This window comes from Pygocentrus nattereri, chromosome 27 (assembly GCF_015220715.1).
Source record: "Pygocentrus nattereri isolate fPygNat1 chromosome 27, fPygNat1.pri, whole genome shotgun sequence".
Lineage (NCBI taxonomy): Eukaryota > Metazoa > Chordata > Actinopteri > Characiformes > Serrasalmidae > Pygocentrus > Pygocentrus nattereri.
The window spans coordinates 18649184-18675762 of NC_051237.1; the positions used below are offsets into that span (position 1 = coordinate 18649184).

General features: G+C 38.9%; 1 protein-coding gene across 1 annotated transcript in view; it reads right to left on the reverse strand.

Moving 5' to 3' along the window:
- tax1bp1a (Tax1 (human T-cell leukemia virus type I) binding protein 1a) overlaps positions 1-23202 on the reverse strand; it is a 39172-nt gene extending 15970 nt beyond the window's left edge. Inside the window, exons 1-9 of the mRNA XM_037535343.1 lie at positions 23071-23202; positions 20912-21130; positions 12392-12494; positions 11851-12041; positions 10675-10782; positions 5591-5709; positions 2963-3053; positions 1449-1604; positions 201-440 (exon numbers count right to left, since the gene is read on the reverse strand). Coding sequence (XP_037391240.1) covers positions 201-440; positions 1449-1604; positions 2963-3053; positions 5591-5709; positions 10675-10782; positions 11851-12041; positions 12392-12494; positions 20912-21103 — 1200 coding nt within the window. The 5' untranslated portion in view covers positions 21104-21130; positions 23071-23202. The remainder of the gene's footprint in view (positions 1-200; positions 441-1448; positions 1605-2962; positions 3054-5590; positions 5710-10674; positions 10783-11850; positions 12042-12391; positions 12495-20911; positions 21131-23070) is intronic.
- Between the last annotated feature and the right edge of the window lie 3377 nt (positions 23203-26579).

The window sequence follows — 26579 nt, forward strand, 5'->3', positions numbered from 1 at the left end:
AAGATATATAGTGAATCCATAAAACATACAAACAGAATTTGATTTCATTTACTCTGTACTCAACATCTTTGGTTAAGGCTCCCACAAAAGTCTGTAACACAGGGTTATGAAAAATAAACGTCTCGCAATGGAGGCTGTTCACTGTGTTGATAATGCATCAGTTTGCTCTGAGTCTGCTTCATAAGCATCTGTGTGCTTACTGTTTCTTGTGATGTTTGGCTCTTCAGCTTGTCCAGCTGGCTCTGGGCCTTCCTGCACTCCTCCTGAGCCTCGGCTAAGCTGGCCCGCAGGGCATCAGCCTCTTGCCGGGCGTGGTAAAGCTCAGCCATGGTGCGGTCACGTCCACTGGAGGCATCACGCAGTTCAGAACCCAGCATGGCTGCCTGTTGCCGAGTTGCTTGAAGCTGCTCCTCCGCCTGGCGTAACTGTTCCTTCAGATTCTGCAGACCCACACAGACAGGGCACTCTGAGGGTGACCGTTCACAAGTGCTGACTGAGTGTCTGAGTGTCTTTTAAATACGTGGCCTTATAAAGTCCACAGAGCTTGACTGGCCGCTATATCCTACACCTAAATGTGGAACTGAATCTTCATCAGTAATTGTTCTTGTGTTAACACCATGAATGCGTATGTATTTATTTTAGATTCTTCAACATAGCTCCAACAAAATGTTGCTGACCACTGTTCTGACTGGATGACCTGCTTTGTGTTTAATTCAGAAAGCAGACTGGGCTGAAAAAATAAGTCTTATAGGTTCTACATAAATGGGCAGGGTTAGACCGCTGTAAGTTGAATAGCGGGATGCTATGCATTGGTTTTTGTGACATCATAAAAACAGTGAGTTAAAAACAGTTTCTGCAGCTTAGTTTGTATACATGGTCTATGGATGCACATTCCAACTAATCTGGGCATCTGTAATGGATATGAAATTCACACACCTAAGGGCGACTGCCTCAGACAAGTTTATTAGCTAGAACTACTGCTGACCAGTACAACACTGTCTCTGGACCTAGCTAACGTCGGCCTTGCCTTTTTAAGCATAAAGCCACACTATGTCAGCCTTCTCTTCCCTTAAGAATGAATCCTTGGCAACGTCTTTACATTGAGGCGCTCACATTGTGGAGTAGCAAAGTGTTACCTAACATACTTATTTGCAAATATGAGCAAAACTCGCATTATACAGTTCTGCCAAAACATTAAATCGGTAATCCTTGGTTTGTATCATTTCTTAGTCTTTCTGTCATGAAAATGAACAAAAACCAAAATTGTGATTTCAATATTGAAATACTGACACCATGAACAGTTTCTAAGTTACGTTTATTAACCCTGTATGGTGCATAAATATAATTGTGGGATTAAACTACAGTTTATTTGGCAAAGTATTCAAGAGAACTAACTGCTCCTGGTTTTAATCTATAAGCTCTGTGTGAGTGTGTCTGCTGTGGCTTACTGTATCTGCTGGGTGTGCATTTCTCTCTGCGCGGAGTCTATGTATTTCCTCCTGATACTGAGCAATGGTGACCTCTCTATTCAGCTCCACAGCTTTCAGCATTTGCAGCTCCGCGCTCAGCTTAGTGTTCTCCAGCTCTGCACTGCGTACATGAGACTACACACACACACACACACACACACACACACACACGTGCACATGCATCATAATCACATACACAATTACAGTATCATGATTGATCACATGCGCATCTAACGGTATGACAACAAAGCAAATGCAAATATCAGAATACAAATTCTCTAACTTACAACATTCTGACACACAAACTGCAAGCAAGACCGCGAGACCACACATGCCTATGCAAGCACACCCCCCTCTGAACTCTGATAACAATTCAATCAACTAAACCAGACTGTTTGTAAACACAGGTTGGCTGTATTGCTGCGTGGATAAGCTGCATGTTGTCAGTGGTGGAAGCAGCTTGTTTTAAGAGGTGATAAATGGAAACAGAACAGACTGAACCAAAAATGGCAAAAATGATCAAATCTTTTGTCGGTGGCTTTAATATCAAATTCACCCAAATATATAACAGATTGGGTTTGTTTTTCCAGCTTTGAAAAGCAAGTAGAAAGTGAATGGACATCACCATAATTACAGCTAATTAACTAGATTTAGTGTAAAACACTGAACAAAAATACATGTAGGTATTAATGATAATGATAATAATAATAATAATAATAATCATAATCATCATTATTATTATTATTATTATTATTATTATTATTATTATTATTATTATGTGGCATTACAGGTTTAATTTTGTCTGTTCCAACTTCTTAAATCTCAAAAAAACGAAATATTTCAATGCATATCATGTGTCATGAAAATGTCTTGAAATATTTTTACCATATCACCTGCCCATACTACCAGCATTACAATTGATAAAAATAAAAAAATAAAAAATTAAATACATCATACATGCACATGTGACTGGAAGAACCATATACCCATTAGCGTAATATCGACAATAAAAATGTGCCTTTTTATGTTTGGAAAAAAGCCTCTGAATTTTATTTTGCCAATAAATAATAGGGCATATTTAACTGAATATTATCAAAATTAGGTCTGTCAAATAATTAAATAATTAAGCGCAACAGTTTTTTGTGTAGTTAATCAGGATTAATCCAATTTGTCTTATTTGACTAAACCTGACCCTAGAGAAAGATTTTTTCAACTGAAAAAGCCTTTTGTTCCAGCTATATGAGTGGATCAACAGCGCTTCATCAGAATGCTTTTACTTTCAATGCCTCAATGACATTACTTTCATCATGATCTGAAACATGATGCTCAGATGACTGCAGGATGAACATTTTTAAGTTGCTCGTTTTTAGCACAGACTAACCTTTGACACCACTAATTACAACTGATCATAGTTCATTTTAGCCTTCCAATGTTGAGGCAGTTAAATCAAATCCACACACACACACAGACACGCACACAGGTATACCACTCACCTTATAGAGTTCTCTTTCATCTCTTTCGTTCTTCAGCTGACTCTGCAAACTATCCCTCTCTGCGATCACCTTCTGTAATCTGTCTCTCAGGCTGCACAACAGACACACACACACACACACACACACACACACACACACACACACACACACACACACACAATTACATGTAAAAGCTAATACAGCATCAAATATTCAAGGATTCAAGGATTCAAGGATTCAAGGAGATTTTATTGTCATTCGCATCACATGGTACATGAGGTGGAACGAAATTAAGATCTCATGGTCCAGTTACACCCAAGAGCTGATATTAAAATAGATAAATAAATAGAAGTACACAAGAGAGGGAAAGTAGGAAGTTAGCAGCAATATGAAGTCCAGAGTGCAAGTTTGCTATAGCAGCATGATATTGACTTAGAGCAGTGGATAAAGTGTCTAGATAAAGTGTCTCAGTGCGGTTTAAAGTGACAGTGCCTGTAACAGTACTTGTTCTTGTAAGTGTCAGTTGGAATTTAGGAGCCTTACAGCTTCTGGTATGAAGCTGTTTCTGAGTCTGGTTGTTTTGCACTTGATGCTCCGCAGCCTCCTGCCTGAGGGGAGCGGGACAAAAAGTGCATGTGCTGGGTGGGTGGGATCCTTCCTGATGCAGGTAGCCCTTTTCCTGCATCTGGAGGTGTAAATGTCTGTGGTGCTGGGGAGGCTGACTCCAGCAATGCTCTGTGCAGCCTTCACCACCCTCTGCAGTGCTTTCCTATCTGCAGCAGAGCAGCTTCCATGCCACACGTTGATGCTGGAGCACACGACGCTCTCCACCACACATCTGTAGAAGGAGGTGAGGACTGCCCTCCCGAGTCCAGCTCGTCTCAGCCTCCTGAGGAAGTAGAGCCGCTGATGTGCCTTCCTGACCAATATCTACATTTCCTGAAAGATTATTTCATGCTGGCACACTTCCAAATCGAACCAAGCAATGTGAAAATACTTTATCATTATTGTATCATAATATTGTTAGTGACAATATACCTTCCTGATTGGATCACTGATATTCTCAGTACTTAAAGAACACTGACCAACTGCATGTTTCTTGAAAACTTTGGTTTATTTTTTTGAAAACATGCTGTTTTTGATGGCTATTTATAAATGGGGGATTGTGTCTGTGTGTGAAAAAAACGTCATATATATATATATATTGTTTAAGCTGCGCTGTCAATTCTGGTGTACATCTGTAATTGCATGCAATGTGTGGAGGAACATTTTGTAGCATCAGTGGTGCTTCTGACCTTTTCCCTGGGAGGATGAATCTGATATTTGCGAGTGTGTTGAAATAGTATTCAAAGACAACTCAGTCAAAACTTGGTGAACGATGTCTCTTCTGAAGATGTGAGCTAATCCATTATCATTGAGCCGCAATTTTTGAGTCTGTGCATATAACATTAACATGCAAGAAAAACTTCAAACCTGTTCATTCAGGCTTTACAAGGCAGCACAATCACACCATGTTTTAGCCAGTTTTTTGCTTCAAGTCAATTAACGAAAAGTCATTTTAAAGATATTTATGATATGATTTTTTTTATATTGTCCACCCCAAACACTTTCCAAACACTCATGGGAAAATATACTATACTTCACACTTGTTAGGGTGTGTGTTTGTATGTTTATATGTGTTAAGGGTCTGCTACCCAATCTGTGTCTGAAGGAGTCTGACAAACAACGTTCAGGCCAACTTTTCACATACAACATTGGGCCTGGGTTTGTGATGAGTAATGTTTTATAGTATCTTTGTTATTCATTCTCACTTAAATATACTTAAGTAAATATTGTGCAATCTCTCTCATGGTCTAACATGTATAGCTGTGTTTAGGATACCAGCAGAGTTTGAGGAGCAGGTGAGTCTGTGCCTGAAAGCTGAGATGGAGTTTTATAGTGCATCATTAGCAGACACACCGCAATTGACGAGAAGGATGTGTTGAGTTGGTGGAAGAGTTACAGAAGATCTGCTGAGCTCAACCAAAGTGTGTTAAGCATTTCTGCATTAGCAAGAACAACTTTGGGGCAATGGGTAATGGATGATTAGAGGAGAGTGGATGAGGTTCTCTACCAGATACGATCAGCAATTCCACAAAAAATATACTGGTCATAAATTAAGGGTTTTGCTCCCAAACACATAACAGAACACACCATTTTTTATTGTTTTTATGATATATGTGGTTGGAAGTGCGCTTTACCCACATGACAAATATCAATGCTGTATTATGATTTGCACCATCGTTTTTTAGAAAAATAAAAATGTGTTTTGCATTATGTATCAGCGGATATTCTTTTTCAAAACTAATCATATCCTAAATGGATACAAAGCATTTTGGAAGGGAAATATTGAAATACTGTTAATGTATTACAGATACGTAAAATACCAGATTATCTCAACATGACTTTTCTGTCCATTAAATCAAGAGCTAAGCGACAAAGCAAAGCCCCTCTGTTAGGGTGTGTGTGCAGGTTTGGGTTTGGTTCAAGTTACAAATTTAGCAGCACCAGCTGGGCCTGATCGAGTCGGGTCTCAAAGTCGTGGGTATGGTTATAGTTCTCACTTACATGTTTGTGCAGATATCTAGTGTCTGTGCGCGCGTTTCCTACCAGTCAAGCTCAGTCTCTTTGAGCACAGCTCTTTGTGTGACTCCCAGCAGGTCCTGCTCCAGCTGCTTTACTCTGGCCTGAGCTGCTTCTCTCTCTTCTCTCAGCCCCTGCTGAAGTTCCTGCCACAGGACAGAGCCACAGTTAAACAATCCAACCAACTGCTTTGTTTAGTCACATGGATCGATCAGTCACCCCAAGATTAAACGACTTCAAACAGCTTAAGTTCTTTCACTGTATGCTGCATATATGTGTTATACTGTTACATGACACAGTACAAATGAGGGGGGAGGACAAAACAAATAAATAAAATTATAGAAATACATAAATGCACCATCTCTTGCCAATAAGAAAACGTAGTACTAAGAGTATTAATTTGATATCGATTCTTCAGCGCAATGCCAAATAAGAACCACTTTCCCTGGATGGTGCTTTCAAATACGCAACTGAAATCACTCCATTCAAAGCTTCAATAGAACCAAGTGTGGTTCTTTTATGGCATCTCCACTAAAAACCCTTATGGGCACCTTTTTAAAGCATACATTTTTTTTCAGATGGTTTCACTTTTACATGTGAGGTTATGTCATTTTACCACAGGACGTCTGTAATGTTTATGAGCGATTCACAAAGGGGTAAGAAAGCCCAGTAGGAATAAGAGATAGGAGTTTTACCATTACATAGTTATAGTAATGTTCAGAGTCATACAGGTAAGACATATTAGCTTGATTTAAACCACAAAGAATAATTTTGAGCACCACCAAACTTAGGAAAACCTGTGAAAACCACCATGTCAATCTGTACAGGATTAACATACAAAATCCTGCCTCGAGGGGTCTTCAATTAAAGCAATGGTTATATACTCTTAAAAAGGTGCCACAAAGGGTTCTTTGAGTGATGCCATGGAAGAATCACAACTATATTTACGGACGAGATGTCATCTGTGTGTGAGCGTGAAGAACTTTTTTCAAGGTACAAAGAACCTTCGCACAATGTTCTTTCTAAACCTCTATAGTACATGGGGGTTCTCGTTTCATAAATGGGTTTCTAAAGAGCCGTCCATTCGTTTTTCCATGAGAAGCAAAGAATCTTTAAGGTGCCTTTGTTTTTAAATGTGTTTATCACTGCGCATGTTCACTTTACAGGAGAATGAAAAGCTTTCTTTCTTAACTCTGAATGGAAGTCAATGTAACAGTTTTATTATTAGACCATTTCTATTTGTCTGTTCATCTCAAAGTATTGATATGATGTAAAAAGCAGCTGCCATTCTCAAATCATATGAAAACATAGAAAAAATTTTTTTTAAAAATGGAGAAGGTTTTGTTCCGACCACAATGACATATGGAGAGCTTGTTCAAAGTCAGTCACCCATTTTTCGACTTTTACGTGACTTTAGTTTTAGACCAAAATGCGTCTGTAAGTGACGCTATACCTTAATTATGTTTATTTTATTAAACCAAATGACTGAACATTCCATTTTGTCACTAGCAAAACTACCATAATCTTAAAAAAAAAAAAAAGTAAATATTACTTTCATAAGCTTTTCAGACAGCTACCATCCTACAAATGTACATTTTGTATATGTTTGGTGTACTACTGCCTCAATTAGCCTGCATAATTATTACTATTTTTATTATTTATTTTATTTTCTCACTGTGGGCCCTCAGCCTAAACTAAATTGGAAGAATTGTCTATATAATCATGAACACTTACAGAACCATTAGAATTCACAAAAGCCTCTCTGCATGTTTAAGTGGTTCTTCTCTATGATGAGAGCAAGTTTTATAGGGTTCTTTAAAGACTCTTTTCATAAAAAAAAAAACAGTTCTAGATATCACCAAAAAAAGGTTATTATTTTAAGTCAAAGAATGTTTTGGCACTATTGAGAAGGCCTTTTGCTACAGGTGTGGAGTTATTAATACAGCAGGTAAGGTGCAGTCCGTAAAAAGTAGTGACATGGTGGATTCGGACAAGACTAAAATCACTCTGGTAATAATCACACTAGCCCACCTTCACATATAAAACTAATCTCATTCCGACAGCACTTTAGAGAGTGCATTGCGCTGATAAACTAACCTCTCACACTTTTAACGTTACAAAGAGCAGAGTACTGCTTTGATTTCTCTTCTGTTCGAACATGTTCATATTCAACAGCCATTCATAATAAATCACGGCAACATCTGGATCTGACATCACATACTCACTCTCTCTCCTCCAGGCGTTTAGTGACTGGTGGTGTTTTATGGACGATGAAGTTTCGGTGTTACTACACAGGCATATAAAGAGCATATAAAAAGTGTAGCTGTAAAATTAGCAGCCACAAAATGCTCTTATGCGCTCATGATAACAAGAAACTATATTCACTGGCCAAAGTGAACAAGCATAAATATAATATGCTCACAAACACACTTTTTGGCATATGACAAGGTGTGTGTGTGTTTGGCTGGGATATGAATGACTATTATGGGAGTGTTAATGCTTTATATCGGATATTATTAGCTCTTTATGATGGACGCACATAACTAAAGCCATCATGCAGGGGACACAAGGGGGCGCTGCAAGACCACTACACTGCTACACTCACATCCTGCTTCGCCAGCTCTTAGGCTCGCGTGAGTGCTTTGTAGTGGACTATGCAGAGGAAACACTACAGCTAAAAGAGCGCTAAAAAAGAAAGTCATGTGCTGTGTAGCAACTCGCAGTTAGGAATAGGGGCAGAAAACAAGAAAATAAAGTAAATTGTAGCAGGGTGTGGGCAAATGGAAGAGATTAGAAAGGGTAGAAGGGAGAGAAGGGGCAAAAAAAAAAAGAAAGGCAATATATACATATGAATATTAGAAAATAGAAACAGATCAACAAGAATGATTGAACGTACATAATTTGCCAACTGTTAACAGCAAGGAAGTTTTAATTGAGTAAAAATAAATGAAATATGTTACAACAGTAACACTTTTCTTATCTGTCTAATCCATATGTGTTCTAAATGAGTGTTTTCAGTGCTCAGCCATCACTATTCTTTCCAAAGTGTTTGGGCCAACCATGTAAAAGAGCAGGGAGAGAGGGCGTGAGAATGAAAGAGGTTAAAACAAAGGCAATATGAAGTACAGTAACATAACCACCTCGTACATCAAGTTATATTAGGTGTTGAAACTTGCTGAGACTTTGGCTAGCATCACAACAGACAACTAACATGCATGGTAACATTTAGCCTCCCTTTGGTTACAGGGAGTGCTGTTGTCTGCAGATCTGGGCAAGGTGCCCTCCTTTCCGATGAGCTGTTTCATGGATCAGGCTCTTTTTTCCCCATTCCAGTCTGGAAATGCGAGCAGGGGTGCTCGGATTTGACGTCATATTTACTCTCTCTGTAGTCAACATGGCACAGTCACAACAGTGGATGCCGCAGAGAACAGCCCCCTCTCTGACTCAGTCACTGTACACTCATACTCAATTAATCTGTGCGGGAACTATGGACGGGTACATAAGGTCACTGTAATGGTCAACTGGTCAACGTCAGGATGTGGAGTTATGCATACAGTCATATGCAAAAGTGAAAACTGGCTAACACGCATTCCTCAGAGAACACATTTAAACAGTGCACACTGTCTACTTATTTGCTGAGTTTAAATATTATAAATATATTGTTTATATAAATAAAAACAAATATGCTGTAACTTTTGGACAGGCCACATTTTAGGTTTTTTTTTTCACTTGTTAAATTCAGCAAATAAACAGCAACTGTGGATTCAAAAGTGCAGAGATATATTCAACATAGAGGCTGCAATGACTTATTTTCTAAGAGAAAAGCAACAAAAACAAGTATTTTGACCAGGGGTGCACAAATGGTTGTATAAGACTAAGATTATGTATTATATGACTGCTATAGAAACACAGCCTCATATCTCCATTTTCAACATTTTTCTTTCTTTACTTTATATATAAATTTAAACGGACCAAGAGAAATGCTCTAAAATTACTTGCAAAAACAGTAGTTACTCAAACTTACATTAAAGAATGCTGCATTCTCCTGTAAAGTTACCACTGTCACGTTAAGGGTTTTTCCACCAGAAATGCTATACAACTACCATTACATAATATCCTTGATATGCACAATACATAGCGTTACTATTGAAAACTCATATCTACAGAATGGTAACTTTTCAGGAATACAATAAAATGCTCTAATTTAATTAACATAAGATAATGAGTTGTGAGTTTATTCCTAGAAATTCCTTTATTTCTGGGCCACATCTGCTGTTCAATTGCAATGTCTTCAAATGATTTAAAAATAAAAACATCATGCAATAGCATTTCAGTATGTTCCATAACTTTTTACATGCAATGACTTTCTATCCTAAACTATAAATCTTCAATCTTAACCTCAATAATCAAAACAATTGTTTTCACATTTTTAGTCTGTAATATATATCAAGAACATTTTGTCAAACCTGACTAGGGACCAGAAATTTGATAAGTACAGCATCATTATTCTCAATACCAGACATGTCAAAAGTCCCCATCACTGTCTGAACACTAAATGAATATTATTGGATCGAACTCAAATTATTATTATTGTCACTATTATTATTAATTTTATAGCATATTGTGTTTATTTTCCCATATCAATATCTCTTTTTACCAACACACACACACAAAAAAAAACCTAACAAAAAAATGCAGTTTAAGTACAATGTCAAACTGGTGCTAGTGTATTTCATTTAAAATGCTTAACGCTAAAGTATTGAAATTTTTGCCAAATTGCAGATTTGAACTTTTTCGTGCAACTCTAATCACGACATGCATGTAACTCCTGTTTTACTCAGATTCCAATACGTTTCTGTCCTGGAAATGTACGAGAAAAGACAAACGCACGTTATCTGATAAGGTGAGCGCTCTGTGGGAGTCCTTTGTGTGCACTCTCTGGCAGTCATATTGACAAAAGGCCTTATACTTGGAGACAGTGAGTCTTCACTCAGACACGCACATGGTCAAGAGCTTTGATGTGCAGATAACTTGAACTTGTGATCAGCAGCGTTTCACAGACTGCTCAAACAGAGAGTGTGTGTGTGTGTGTGAGTGTGTGTGTGTAGTACCTGGTTGTGTCGTCTCTGTTCCTCCTGGAGCTGGTCTCTCTCTTGTGTAATGAGACGAATTGCCTTCTGCAGCTCCCTGCATTCCTGCTGAACCTCCTCCACACGCTGCTACTCTCATAAACACACACACACACACACACACACGGGAGACAAGGACAAAAACAATAAAGCTAATTCCACAAAGATGAATAAGCTCATCTTGTCAGTGACTACTTTATTAGGCAATGTTTGCTATTTATTTATTACACTACATAATTTATTTGTATTTGCAATACTACTACTAATAAAACCCAATATCATTTTCAGAAGAAGAAGAAGAAGAAGAAGAAGAAGAAGAGCACCACATTTTCAGCAATGATGTCACTTCCAGTTTTGGATCAAAAATGTTAACAGTTAAAAACAAAGATTTCATAAATATACAGTGAAGCATCCAAAGCCACCTTAACACTACAGATATAAATGGTTTGAATGGTAACTAACACAAGAAATAGTCATTCAAAATGTTGTTTGTTCCTTTGCTTTCCTGTACCACTCAGAGCAGAGGCCGTTCAAAGAGTCTGAGCAGCAGATCAACAGTGAGGAGAAATTCTGCTTTTAAATTTCACAATTTCTACAAGGGACATTACTTAAGCGATTTGAAATCAATACTCATGTCAAGTATCAAGGGGGGACACAACACCCAAGAGCTCCTCCACTACAGAACTGAGATCACTCCTGCTACCAGAGTGACGCCATCTGTAGCCACGCGATGATGAATGAAATTCAGAAATGACAGCAGAACTAAAAACCAATGGAAGTTCACTGCCTTGGATAATCAGCCGCTTTCTGTTGCTGAAGACACAGATGGCACATACTGCAGCCTACATACTATAATACTTTGAATAAGTTTATTTATTATTTGAATAATTTCAGTGTCTGGCACAGCAACAACAACAACAACAATCAAAGAAAAAGAAGGCTTTTTATTTACACATTACCTTTTCACACTCAAGGATGAAAAACTGGGACAATGCACATACATTCAGCAGGTGTCACGAGCATTTTTAATGCACAAGTCAAGAGTTATAGTAGTTTAAGTGTAAAGATAATTAGCTACATGGTAATATATAGTTTAGTTGTAATTCACATAAAAAGAGCATTATATGCCTCAGCATGCATATGTAAAAGCTTGTTTACCTCCAGCAGTCCAGTTTTAGTGGTCACCACCAGTATATCAGAGTTCCCATCATCCTCTACAGTTAGTAGCTCCTCCCCTGTGGGTGTGGCCGGACGAAACTGGAAAGGTGTGCTGGCTCCTCTAATTTCGCCCGTGTGGGTGACATAACAGAACTGATAAAACTCGCCATCGCTACGAGGAACATAGTAACCTGGGGACCAAAACATCGACAATATTGTCAAGCAATAACTTACTTCATTTATCGCTCGTCTTAAAATAGCTATACCACGAATTACTATACTAATAGCTATAAATGAAACAATTGAACACAATTTCATCCTGTTAGTCATAAATGATTACATTTCTTTTCATGTTAGCCTCAAATAGTTATTTAAGAAATCCTAAAAGGCTTTCATATTGAAAAATGTATTTTACAGCAGAAGTGGATGTAACTAAAAGTAACTAAAAACAATCCTGAAAGTTGTCTGTGATGTTAAGAACAGCAGTGGTGGCGTATAAAAAATTATTCATGCCTTTTTGATGTATTGTGTGTGTGTATACCCTGGAAGATGAGGGTTCTGTGGACGGTAGAGCCTTCCGTGTAATTTTCAGGCATGGGAGACCAAAGGAACGTGTAGTAGTCTCTCGCACTACTCCAACCCACCTACACACACACACACACACACACACACACACACACACACACACACACACACACACAAAATATGAATAGTCAGGGATAGTCATAACAAATTTCCACATTTACCACAAAGTACATTTTTCTCTTCAGCATTTCCAGCCAATTACATTTTTCTGAGTACAATATTACTTTTATTTGAGTTTATTTCTAATGAAGAGTTCAACTTTTTTTCAACAAATTCAACGATTTTTAATCACTGAAGTTGTCTGTTTTTCACTATGCAACCCAACCTGAGAACGCTGGCTGGCTAACAACTTATTTTAGCTAAGCACCAACTGTGTTCTTTCACTATTTTCATTTTATTTTGTCACTTTAGAAATAACAAGCATAACAACTCTTTATTGATCCTGAAGCTGCAGTTTCTGTGGTATATTGTGAATACCTGTCAGTTTGACATTAGCAAATGTGCAGAAATATTTAATATGGCTAACAACACAACTTAGGCTGGAAAAACCTTGAATACAGGACCTTCTCTCTGTTCAGTGAAAACGAAGGATGTGAACTTAGTACCGTAATAAGAACGTAGAACTTCGTAGTTACAGTTTTTCAAGAAACAGTTTAACACGACTCATTTTCTTTATTAACAGTCTCACTTGAATTCAAGTGAAGTTTCACCACAGGTACCTGGATGTGTGAAGCTTAGGTACTTGCAGAAAAGATTTGGATTACTAGTGACTTCTAGTGTTTATTAGCAATGTTACCTTCAAAGCTACACTAAGCTAGCTATATGAAGTTCAGTTATGCTAAGTTCAGTTTTACTTAACAAGCACCATTTGGACACAAATCAAAAATTCCTTCAGGGAAAACCTTACAGGCTCCTCCTTGTCATCTATATCTGTCTGCAACATAAACATAAGCAAAAACACACCTAAAAAGAGAGAAAAAACACTATTACATTGGCAAGTTGAACCATTTTACCACCATCACTCCATATCAACTTATCAGATGCAGACAAGCTGAGAACATGGCTAGCTTTTATTTAAACACTCATTTAAAAGTGTTTTTTTTTTTAATCATATTCTGCTTTACAGATTGTAAATCAGATTCTTGGAAACCTTTAGCTTCTCTCTTATGACCACCAGCTGTTGAAGAGAACAGTCTCTACACTGCTACCATGCATGTCATATAATACAAAAAAAAAAAAAAAAAGAAAAGTAGAGGGGAAAATTAGTAAAATATTTATTTTTTTTATTTTATTTAAAAGAGGTATGTGAGCAATTTGCATTTAAATGCAAAGTGTGTGTGTGTGTGTGTGTGTGTGTGTGTGTGTGTGTGTGTGTGCACCATGAGTGTGTGTGTTGGTTAAGCAACTGAATGATTATGTCTGGGTTTAATACATGGTGAGAAATTATTGAGTGAAAGTAGAGAGCATGTTTCAAGACCAACCCTCAGTCATGAAAATGTCACATACAATTACATTTCACAACTCTACACACAGAAACATGCATACACACACAGTTTGGCACTGACAGTAATTTGCCAGCATGAATACAGAAAGAAAAAAAAAAAAAACGCACCTTGACATTACACTGATGACAATATTTCACCACTATCATTTACTTCATGGAAAACCTTCAACTTTCATCTGGAACACAGCAAAGTCTGAAGCGTAAATAACCAGATAATTACACAGGAGACGCAGGAGACTGCGAATGTATGCCTGCGCATGTGTGTGTGTGTGTCTCCCACAAGCCCTGCTTGTAGGTACAGGACTGATAAACGATGAATAAAATAATAAGAGGGTTGATGTGACCATCAATCAAGTGTCTGAGAGAACATTCCACAAGTGTGTGACAGCTTAATTACACAGTGTCTGTTCGTCTAAGTGGTACGCGCGCGTGTGTGTGTGTGTGTGTGTGTGTGTGTGTGTGTGTGTGTGTGTGTGTGTGTGTGTGTGTGTGTGTGTGTGTGTGCCCGTACAAAGAAGAGCAAGAAAAGTGAAAGAGAGACAGAGTGGATGATACACAGTACATTTGTGTTACTTGAACATAATGTTTTTGTATCTTATCAAATAAAATAAATTGCACATCAACAACCAAAAAACGAGCTGTACTAAAAGAGTTTAACTGCACAGACAGACATACAGCAGCACTGTGACACAGTGAGAGAGACTAATCTGACTTCACCGCTCAAATCTAAACAAGTCAACAAAATAAGCCACGGAAGTAAAGCCAGCACAATTGCGCTGAATATATTTGCATATTGTTGGAAGATCTCTCTGAACGCTCCCTAGACCTCTCTCACCACCACAAGAGGGAGCAGGTGGCTCACGGAGCAAACTGAAACCGTTGAAGTCTGTATTGCCCTGAGTAGGTGTGCATTTGTGTATTTTGGCCTTAAATTTTGTAATCCCTTCACCATCTCAGGTCATAGGACCTCTGTTCCCACTTCACGGTGATAAAAATTTTACTGAACCATTCACAGGGCTGGGCCATGTGAAATGTCATCATGACAAATTGTCACTATATGTTTCCCTGGGTTTATTTGACTGCATCATCAGTCGTTCTAAAACTGTGAACAACTGCATGTGACATAACGGACAGATTTAGACCAATCAGGAGAGTCTGTTAACAACTGCCACTGTAGAGCGGCACAGTAACACGCAGCGGATTGGCTTTCAGTCCATTATGACATCATCCCGTTTTATTTTATTTCTTCCCCCCTACTGTAATAGACAAGACCACTAGAGGCGGGTCTGAGTCAAGACCCAGACTTGGGCACATCGAGTCCTGTTCAGACCAAGTATTAGTGAGCCAGTGTGAACAGACAAAGACTAGGAGTGGTGAGAACAAGATTAAACTGTTTTTTCCAGAAAACAAAAAAACTAATTTTATATATATATATATATATATATATATATATATATATATATATATATATATATATATAAAATATACACACACACACACATATACATATATAACATAGTTTCAGGTCAAAAATGTATATATATATATATATATATATATATATATATATATATATATATATATATATATATATATTTATATACAAACACACACACACACACACACACACACACACACACACACACACACACACACACACATATATACATATATTTGTTTATTCTGGGAAAAAAGTTTAATGATGTTCTCACCACTCCTAGTCTTTTTACCAGGTTTAAAACTGTTTTAATAGTGAACACATGATGTAGAATAAGTGTTACTGGTGTAATATTTAAGAAATACATATAAATAGTCGTGTCAGAATGCCAAAAGCTTGACAACTGCCATGAAAAACTGTGAGGGAGGTAGCTATAAATATTATATTTCATATATTATATTTTACGTATGACATATTTTTATACTTTATGTATTTTACAAATTTTATACATTAGATTTTATACTTTGTAAAATATACCATTAACTGTCAAATATTATTAAATATTAAATATTAACACAACATTTATTCATTATTAACAACGAATAGTTAATTAAGCCATCTTGAAAACAATCACAAAAACAGATTTTATTCAAACAGCTAAAGAAATGATGGTTTTACTCTGTTTAAAAGTCTATTGACATTCAATAATGACAGTTTATAGTTATCTCACATAGAAGCTTTGCACGCAGCTGATCTCGAGAACAATTTTGAGCCCACCTCACACCATGACCAAAACAAGACAGAGTCAAAATGACGGCGAGACCGAGACAAGACTGGGCCTGTTCATTTATATTCAAGACTAAGATCAGACTCGAGTACTATGACTATTTTCTCTTGTTCAACAATGAAATGAAAAGACCACATTTATACCTGGTTGATCATGTGATCAATATTACAACCCAAAACGATTTTGACCACATTTATTCACATCTGGTACTTTTATGTCTCTGTTTACTTGGACTGAAATCGAATTGCTTGTAGGGTAGGCATTATGCATACAACAACTCATTGCCTGCGTTGTTCATCATTTTTCCTGTTCTAGTCACAAGATGTTTGTTGCCTCATTTGCATACTGTTATTCATTTCCTTACACTGGCTTTCCACTGGTGTTTACAGCAAAAATGGCTGTTAAAATAATTAGCCTCCTGCATTGGTCATCGCGGCCAGGGACCACATAATGTATTGTAGTGAGACAGTGAATAGCAACGAGGTGAAGTAAAGATTAACCAAACTGGAGCTTTATTTTAACTTGCTCAGGCCACTGTAGGCTTCTGAATTACTCAGCGGAGAATAGTTCCTCCCACCCCATCAGCAGACCAGCAGAGACAGGAGCGCTGTCCGTGGGAGGGGTTTTGCTGGTCGAATGTGCGTTGAAAAAATGGATGCAGTAACATACAAAAGTTTGGGCACCCCTTGTGAAATGACTGATAATAAATACGCATTCTCTACAGAGAACACACTTCTGAACATTTTAATGCACATTTAAGGTTTATTGGCTAAATTTAATGCATCGGCAGAAAACCAAAAACATAAAGTGTAGCTTGTGCAGAAGGTACAGTGAATTTTATACTTTGTTTTAGTCCCATCCCACCCAGCCCGGATAAGCAAAACTCAGAAAGTGTGCTATACACAGTTTGGTCCTTGCAGAGGACGACTTCTCCTCAATTAGAAAAATCAACAAAACACAGTTGACCATGTTCAAACGTCTACATACAACTGTGCAACATCTGGCTAAAATGCCTCCCAAAGTAGTTTGAGCAATCAGATTAAAACCATTTTCAATTAGTCTTGAGCGCATTTACACCTGCATTTTTATGTGGATAATCTCTACTCGGATATAATTCGGATACTCAAAATCTGACCAGGTGTAAATGGGGTCACAGTCATAGCCTTTTGGAAATGTGTTGAAGGGGGTGTATTTGGTTTATTCCAAACCACTGCAAACCCAGCATCACCATCGTTTTTATGGAAACGGCACTGTTTCCATGCTTAAGCAGGTCTGATGAACGGGGGTGTGGAAGGTTACCACAGTTAGACCGGGGCCTACCATACTGCCATGATAACAAATGCCTTATACATAGAATATAAAAACAATATTATTATTATAAATATAAAACAATATTTCATTGTGTAATCCGGTGTAATCCAGGTGTTGCTATACATAAAAAATAATGCAAAAAATAAGCCGTTGTGGCACAGGTACAGTAAACGCATGGTAACACACCAGCTATGATCATGAGTCACACAGCACATGCCATAACATACTATAACTGAACAAAACAACAACAAAAAACTTTTTTTCCATTTTTTATACCACTAAGTCTTGTAAACGAAGCAACATTTCTATATTTAATTATAATGACAATAGACAGAAATGCCTTCTCTGATGTAAGTATGCTAAGACAGTAGACGTTTTATAAGAAGCTAATGCTCCTATAATTTCTTAATATAAAAATTGTTGATACAAATAAAAAGATGTGCCAAGGTTACTTAGTCAGTTAGAGACTTCTATTTGGTACAGTTCAGGGGGCATGTGCAGGGACATATATCCCACCTTTCCTCCTGAATGCTACAACAATAGAACAAGCACATCAAAACAGGGGAAAAGGACAGGTTTTATACAAAGCAAGAAGCAGCTGGATTAAACATACTACATATATAAAGAGATCGCCGGGGAGGTAATATGGATAAGGAGGGAAACCAGAAAAAGAAGCAACTACAAAAACAGAGTCAACGTCACAGACTTGACAAGAGAATTCTGCTGCCTGGTGTGCGTGGCTTCTCACTCTCAGTAATCAACTGGGGGGGGAAAGCACACACTGTAACCTCACTGAACCAGCTCAAAGCTAACCATCACAAGATTAATACAGAGTGGATTAACCATCTATTTCCAATGCACTTTTTCCCTATTAACGTCTGCTCTCATCCCAAATCTGACAGATCTGGTTGATTTGAAGTGAGTTTTAATCTGTCTATAAACTGTCTCTCTTTAACTTAACAACATGCTAAGTTTCCACTCATCTATTTCCTCTTAATTAACTGTGAAATTAAATGCCATGATGAAAGCGCAAACGAGAGGGACAGCTAATGTGAGAACGAAGGGCGGGCGGAGATCAAAAACGTGAAGTTTCACCGCTTTATACAAAAATGCATCACCAGCTGTAGCGCTTAGAGATCTGTAATTATGTTTGCAGGATGGAAGAAACGATCATTTAACTGTGTGCATGTGTAGCTGTACGTCTGGTTGCTGAGTCATGTTTGAGGAAAGAGTGTGTGTGGTAGGTGTCGTCTGTACGCCTTTGTATGTGGATAATAACACCACACTCAGGAAGAAGTAGGAACATTTCATATTTTAGATTTTTATGATAAGTTATGTTGCAGTGTTTAAAAATGATTAACATTTCAACATTTTAACAAATACGTGTTCCATGTCCATTAAACACACTCCACCTTTCTATATTTTAGAGAGGGTCCCTGATCGGTGGTGTAGGAGCCCACCAATAGATGATACTGTTAGGAAGAAGGGAAAACCTCAGAAAAACTGTGTGGCTAAGAGTTACATGCACCATAGACCATGTTCAATTTCGGCTTTCGCTCTAAAACCAGTCACTTGACTCTGCGCTCTCCGGTGTCATTTTAACATCAGCTGGCTGGAAGCAGGCCAGTGTTGTGTGGGGTACGTGGGGCCTGCTGACTAAGCTCTTGGGTTAGCCAAAACGCAACAGTCCGAATCACCACAAAACGGTTCAATTTCAGCTTTCTGCCACTATCTGTTGACCTGTGCTGCCAGATATTGTCTAAATGGGTGTTATTTTATCATCAGCCAGCTGGAACCAAGTCTGTACTTTGAAATTTGGTACATTTGGCCAGATACGTAGGCTCTCATTAGATTAGCCGTAACTCTACAGTGCCAAACACCACAGAATGTTTGATTTCATGTACACTTACAAGGCAAAGCAGCACTTAGTCAGAATCAGACATGTACTGTGGATCTGAGGCCTGCTCACTATGCTGATGTTAAGCAATTAAGCTGTGGATATGACTGGCTAAGGAACACTAAGGAACAGGTTTAATTTCGGCCTCAGATTTAAAAAGGGGGCTACCACACAATCTTCCAGCTTTGAAGATGAAGGGATTTTCATTATTAATTAATATCGTGCTAAATATCCTATGATTCATTCATTTTATGTAACACCTTGTTTTGAATATGTGGAAACATTTACCAGGTATTTCCAAACATAATTCTGAATAGATATATAAATAATTCACCAATTAACCACTAAACAACAAACAACTGTTCAACCAGTGCTATCAGTTGAAAAACTGTACACATGATGGTTCAATAGGCAACTGATTTGACTAAGTAGGCCAGTGATGTCCAACCATGATCCTGGAAAGCTACTTTCCAGCAGAGCCTAGTTCCAACCACAGTTTGCCACTCTTGCTCCAGCTGCTCCAAACTCCTGACCGGCTGTATCAGATGTATTAGAACTAGGTAAGGGGCAGGGCAGTTTATTAGATACAGGTTGGAACTAAATTCTGCAGGAAGGTAGCTCTCCAGGTTCAGGGTTGGACACCACTGAAATAAGCCAACGCAAAAAAGAACACAAGGACACTTTTTTGAGAGGACGATAGCACAACAACTTCGCATCACATCAAATCAAAGAACCACAGCTGACAACCATTCCGTCTGTGTTCTCAGAGAGAAAGTGTGATGCATGGAGTTGTGAGAAAAATCACATAATGGGCGCAAACAATTATTAAAATAATGAGGTACACTGAGCCAAAGCCAGCGCTGGTCAAGACATTAACGTACACTTTAACTTGAGCTAGTACTGTAAATATAACCTTAGAACTTTAGAAAATACAGCTGTCAGCAGCCCATCACTGTAAATTCCAGTCATTCCATCGGATTTTTAATTAGTGGTCACATAATCATGAACATATCGTGGTTGTCAGTCCCTCAGCATTGGGCATGTTTAATATAGTTTCAGGCCATTTACTTCATTAACAGCTTTATGCTGTTACATATGACATACACTATTATACATCCTTGCATTTCTTTTGTTTAAATGTGGGTCAAAGTGGATTTATAACTCATTTCCTTCTGTTTTTAATTCGCATTTTACATACTGTCCTAACTTTTTTGGAAATGGGTTTTACTTGCGGACCACTGGATCTCAAATGTAAAATAAAGAATGACAATTTTAAAATTTGGTCCTTTTAGCCATTCCAGACTTGTTACATCCTTAGGCTATTATTTGGTAACAACATGGACTACAGTGCAAACTATCTGGGTTATTTTTAAGTAACAGAAGTGAATAATAGAATATCATCCCCACTGGTGGGTCCTGGCCAGTTAAGAGGTTAAACAGTGCAAAGTCAAGGTCGTGCCTATTAATGGCTGCCTTTCACAAATCAGCACAACTAGCCTGATCACTAAAATGTGTGCAAGTGGGCGCACATGCTCTTACCTTGAAGATGCCAACCCAGTCTTTAGGGTGGGGGGTAATGAACGGCGTGAGCGTGTAGTGGCACTCAAGCGCCGCCTGAGGAAGAAAGCTCTTCCCAACGTTCTGGAAGATTACATGAGCAAAGTTCGACATCTCCATGACTGAACTTCCCCCTCCACCCGCAGAGGCTGCTGCGTCACAGGCTGATGACATTATCCGCGATCGTGTCTAACTTTCTACCTGCAAAAAGACAAAAAAGGAAGTGGTTTAAAATGCTGTGAAAAAAGAAATTTGAACACGTTTTACATCCAAAAGGTATCAAAACACTTCTTCTGATTAGTGAATTCAGTTACTTTACACAAGCTTTCGACTGTGCTCATGCAGCTTCTATAGTCTATTCAGAAAAGTAATAGTAATAGAACAGGACGCTGTGGAGCAGCTGCACTTGAGCTTAAGGTCACTGTGCCCAAAGCCAAGCTTCAGATTTGGGCTGTGAAGCATGAAACTGTGTTCTCTGGAGTGATGGAGCCTCATCCAATATCTCTGGGATGAGTTGGAGTGGCATTTGTGATCCAGTACCAATCGTCCATCAGTAACCGACCTCATTAATGCTCTTGTGGCTAATCAAATCCTCACAGCAATGTTCCGTCATCTGGCCTTTCCAGAAGAGTAGAGACTCTTATTGCAGCCACGGACGAATTTTGCACTAATATTTTTTAACATGTACGGCATTTGGCTGACGCTCTTATCCAGAGCGACTTAAAATTTGATCATTTTACGCAGGGAGGCCAAGGTGGCGTTAGGAGTCTTGCCCAAGGACTCTTATTGGTTTAGTGTAGGGCGCATGATTTTTCTCCTTTGGTTAAGTAACCTGTTGACCAGTGGTCGAAAAATAACGTTGACATGTTCTTCTAAAAACTATATCTATATAAAAACTATTACAATATTATAAACTGTTACGTTTTAAACTATTCTAAAACAAATTCACTAGACCACGGCACAATTTCTGACACACGAACCCGGGACAGCATGCACAAATCTGAGATATTTGTAAGTATTCTGCACTATTTATTAAGGCGGAGTTGTGTGACTTGGCTTCAATCGTACCACATATATTTCAGTAACACCATATTTAAGCAGCCCAATCACCTCAAACCTGGCTCCAAATCTGCAGTAGGAGTTATGGATTCGGGTAAGTCACTGAGGTGAAGCATACAACGTGAATGCCACACCCAAATCTATCCAGCCACAGAGAGAGAAAAGCTGAAATGTCTTGTGGTACCCTAACCCTAACGCTCCATACGGACCATCTTCAGATACTGAAGTTCTTCTGGCGCCAGGAATGATTTGAGCTAAACGTTCATTGTTCTGCTAAACAAATTCATGAGCCAGTGGTTCTCAATCACTTCACTTCAGAACAGCATCACACGATGCAAACGAGCTTGGTTCCGTTTCCTCCTGTGAGCGACTCGGGACACGCCTATGCAGGCATCAGTGACCACATCAGGATCAGGTTATGGGCTGAGGACGTTTTGTTGTCGGTGGAGATAAAAATCTGGTAATGTAACGTCACGGGGCGTTACTGGATCTAGATCAAGGCAGGCCTGACCTAAAACGATGAAAGTTCATCACCGCCCGTGACCAGCAGACCGAGCGCCACTTTCTGATTTCACTGACCAAAGAACAGCAAACGCCATCAGTCTGTCCAGCTAAAGCTAAGCGTCCAGAGCCACAGCACAGCCCGGTTAACTAGCCCGGTCATTTCTTCGGACGAGGCCAGGGCTTCTCGCTGCTAGCTAGCTAGCAAAAGTCTGCTAGCTCTGAGCAGCTAGCAGCACGACAGTCCCAGCGAAGCGACCGGCAGGTGCGAAGGCGATTAGCATCCGGCGCTACTCGTCGAAACAGCGGCTGCAGGTCATTCGGGCTGCACTGGTCACTACTGCCTGCGGACGCTACAGAAAGCGGAGCTTAAGTTGTCGAAAAGTGCCAAACGCCTCGCATCCTCGACGCTGCGCTGCCACCATCATCATCATCACCACCACCACCATCATCATCACCAACATCATCTTCACCCAGCAGATCCAGCAGCAGCACTGAGCCGAACACGGGTCCCTACAGCTCCAGCCCGAGCACCGCTCCCGGCACTGGGACTCACATCCACCCCGCAAATGAACATGTACCTGGGGTCCATGCCTGTCCGTTCTCAGGGAGCAGCGTTAGTCACTCTGCTGGCTGTGGACAGCGGGACTGACCGCTCACCGGCTGTCAACATAACGGTGTGGGGAATGTGACATCACACTGTTTCCGGTTGCTTTCCCTTTGATCCTTCCGACGATGAGCGGGCTTACTATTATATTATATTATATTATATTATATTATAATAACAATACAATACAATTTTGTAATAATCAGAATAAATGAAAGTAATTTAACATTTAACAATAATAAATAATGACTATGTCATATGACACGCATTAAAATAACTAAATAACAATTCATTTTAACAAATTATTTTCAAAATTCTGCGTAGTCATCAAATCATTTAGTGGTTTGACGCGAAACAGTTCATTAGCCATTTCACTTGCTATCCAAAACGAGCAGTGAACATACCCACGTCTTCTGAGCTCTCATGTTTAATGCTGAGGAGTGATAAATCTGAAAAAAGATTTTCTTTGGAGACTGTTTTGCTCACAGCGCCCTGCACGTTCCCCTTCGCCATGAACATGTTCAAAAACACATTTTAAGACAAAGCCTTCTCAAAACTATCATCTCAATGTCTCATCATTAGACAGTGCACTCGTAATCATTTCATGTAATAACTGTCTGTAAGGGAGCTTTTACAGGCATTAAACTCTTCGGACGTCTGGTTCCCATCACCTCCATTTGAAACATTTCTGTCTCAGTGAGTTTCTCTGCGCTGGAGCATTTCACATCAAGCGACTGAATGACTTTGTTTACATTTTAAGGATTTAATTATGCAGAAATGTTCAAAAATGAAAGGAATTCCCCTTTAATCATAACAATGTAGATCGTTTCTCTGGTTCATTCTGTGACTTGAGGTTCCTTAAATGGGGCTTATTTCTCCAGTCTTTTCTCATGCCAATAACCATAGATTTTTGAGGACTCAAACCAAGAAATGCATACATTTTTTAATTTTTCAGACACACAGTGCAACATTTCCTTGCATCATTTAGTTATGCAAAACACCTCATCCACTCCATGCACTCATAGATGTGTGGATTTCTGGGAACAGCAGGTGGCCGATCCAAACAACATGGATCATGTTGTGCTTGTCCTCACTATTTAGTTATTGCTATTTTCCATTTACTAATGCATTTACTCTGTAGTAATGTACTAACTATAGCCTGTTATATAATTGTGCTGTGATTTACAGTTGTATGCAAAAGTTTGGGCATCTCTGGCCACATTAAATACAGAGTACAAAACAGTATTTGTGACGTACAAAATGTTGGACAGTCTTCTAGTAGTAAAACCTCTTGACTTAAGGAATAAGGAATTGTCATCTGAACACAATTCCAGAGTGTCATAAACTCTCTGTCTCTTTAAACACTGTGCTAACATTCACCAACCATGGGATCCATTAGGTATGTGGCTGAGGATCTGAAAATGTTTAAAAGATTAAGATTGAAAAGATTAAGTGGCCCTTATTTGTCCCACAATGGGGAAATTTCACCTCTGCAATCTAACTCATCCGTGCAGCCAAACACCACAGACACACTAGCTAAAGACACACAGGGGGCAGTGAGCACACTTGCCCAGAGCGGTGGGCAGTCCTATCCACAGCGCCTCACGCAAGGGCACCTAAGTCATGTACTGTGGGCTCAGGGTGTAGAACCAGCGACCTTCCAGTTGCAAGGCTCGTTCCCTAACCTCCCATGACTGCCCCTAAATGAAGCGAACTGAAGCCCATAAAGCAGGCAAACAGGTGTCAAAGCACTTCCAGTTTGAAATTTCCACTGCTTAAAATCTCATTAGGGAACTGGAAGTCAGGGCAAAATGTAGAAGACCAAGCAAACTCCTGGGTAGTTCATATGCTAAACAGAAAGCTTTGCGTTTGTGTGACAGGCGGTGACACAGCTAGACAGAATAATGAATTCCACTAAATATAATCACATTCTGCAAGCAAATGTGACACAATGTCAGTCAGGAAACCAAAGCTGAAAAGAGGGTGGCTTTGACAACAGGACTAAACATACCTTAAAATCCACCATGAATTACTTTAAACATGCAATATGAAGGCTTAGGAATGATCCTCCCAGTCTGCTCACTTGAACATCATCAAAACATGCTGTACACTCTAGACAGCCAAAGTACATCGCAGAGCTAGAAGCGCTCTATAATGCTAGCTGGCAACAAAGTATGTTTGCAAGTTGTGAAATCTGTTACTAAGTACTGACTCAGTAGGGTGTCCAAAGCTTTGCACATACCACAACTACCTTTATACTAACTTAATCAAATAGGAAGTCTCTGTGCATTGACATTTGCAGAAAAAATGCTACTTTTTAAAATAGTTTGCTTCAGAGATTGTGTTAACTTCTTCTCACTTCAAAAATTAACATAGCATGTAATAACTAACCAAACTTTTGCATACAACTATAGTGTCCCTCCTATGACAAGAGGGACAGCATAGCCCGGAAACTCGATCATTGATTTTCGTCTTTTAACGGAGCTGTTCATGTGGACCTTTTGTCAGTTCCTTTCATCCTGATTATTAGTCCCATCATCTCCGCTGAAAGTCCAGCATGAGTGGTTCTCTCCACCGCAGACCCCCAGAAGCGCACAATTCATTCACTTGACTAAAAGTGAAGGATTTACTAGGGCTGCATTAATAGGCCCAGCTTTCACAAATCCAATTGAGTTAACATGCTTACACTAAAACTATACCTACAGTATAGTTTTGTGCAACAAATCAATATTAACAATGTTGTGAATTACACTGTATATGGCATTGTGTCAAAGGGTGAATGAATACACACAATTATATATTCTTTCTGTTTGCAATATCTCGCCAGTATTTTTCCCATCTTTTCCACACAGAGTTTGCAATTTTGTTGTGAAGATAATCACTTAAAGAAGAAATGTCTAACAAGTACTTACATAAATGAAAAAAGCAAGGCATTTGCAATTAAGCATATGCATTAAGAAGACGTGTTGCTGTGGAGTAAAACGATTTGTACAATATGAGTATACGAACATACAAGTACTCTACTGCAGTGTGGTGTTGTATATACCTAAACTGCAGCTTCAGTATATAAAATTTTCATTGATGCAAAAAATGTGAAAATATGAAGGTCTGACTTTCTCAGAAAAGAAAAGAAAAGAAAAGAAAAGAAATCTAGAGAACTCTATGAATACTCGGATTTTTCAAGAAATCTCCATTCAACATGCCTTCAAACGCGAGTGGTTCTAGTGCAGATTCCCTAGCGTCCGACACTGACCTCCAACAAAATAGATGTTTTGATATTTTTATGAAATAAATCCGCAGAAGTTTACAGTCGCCTCGTGCGCCTGCTTTAATCCAGTTTTTCACAAACTCAATTAAACCACTGTAAACGGTGGCCGCACGCCCCTGAACGTGATTGGTGGTTGCTTGGACGAGACGTCTGTGATTGGACGAATGCCCGTGTCAGTTCTATCCGCCTCCCTCGCACTTCCTGACCTGCAGGCT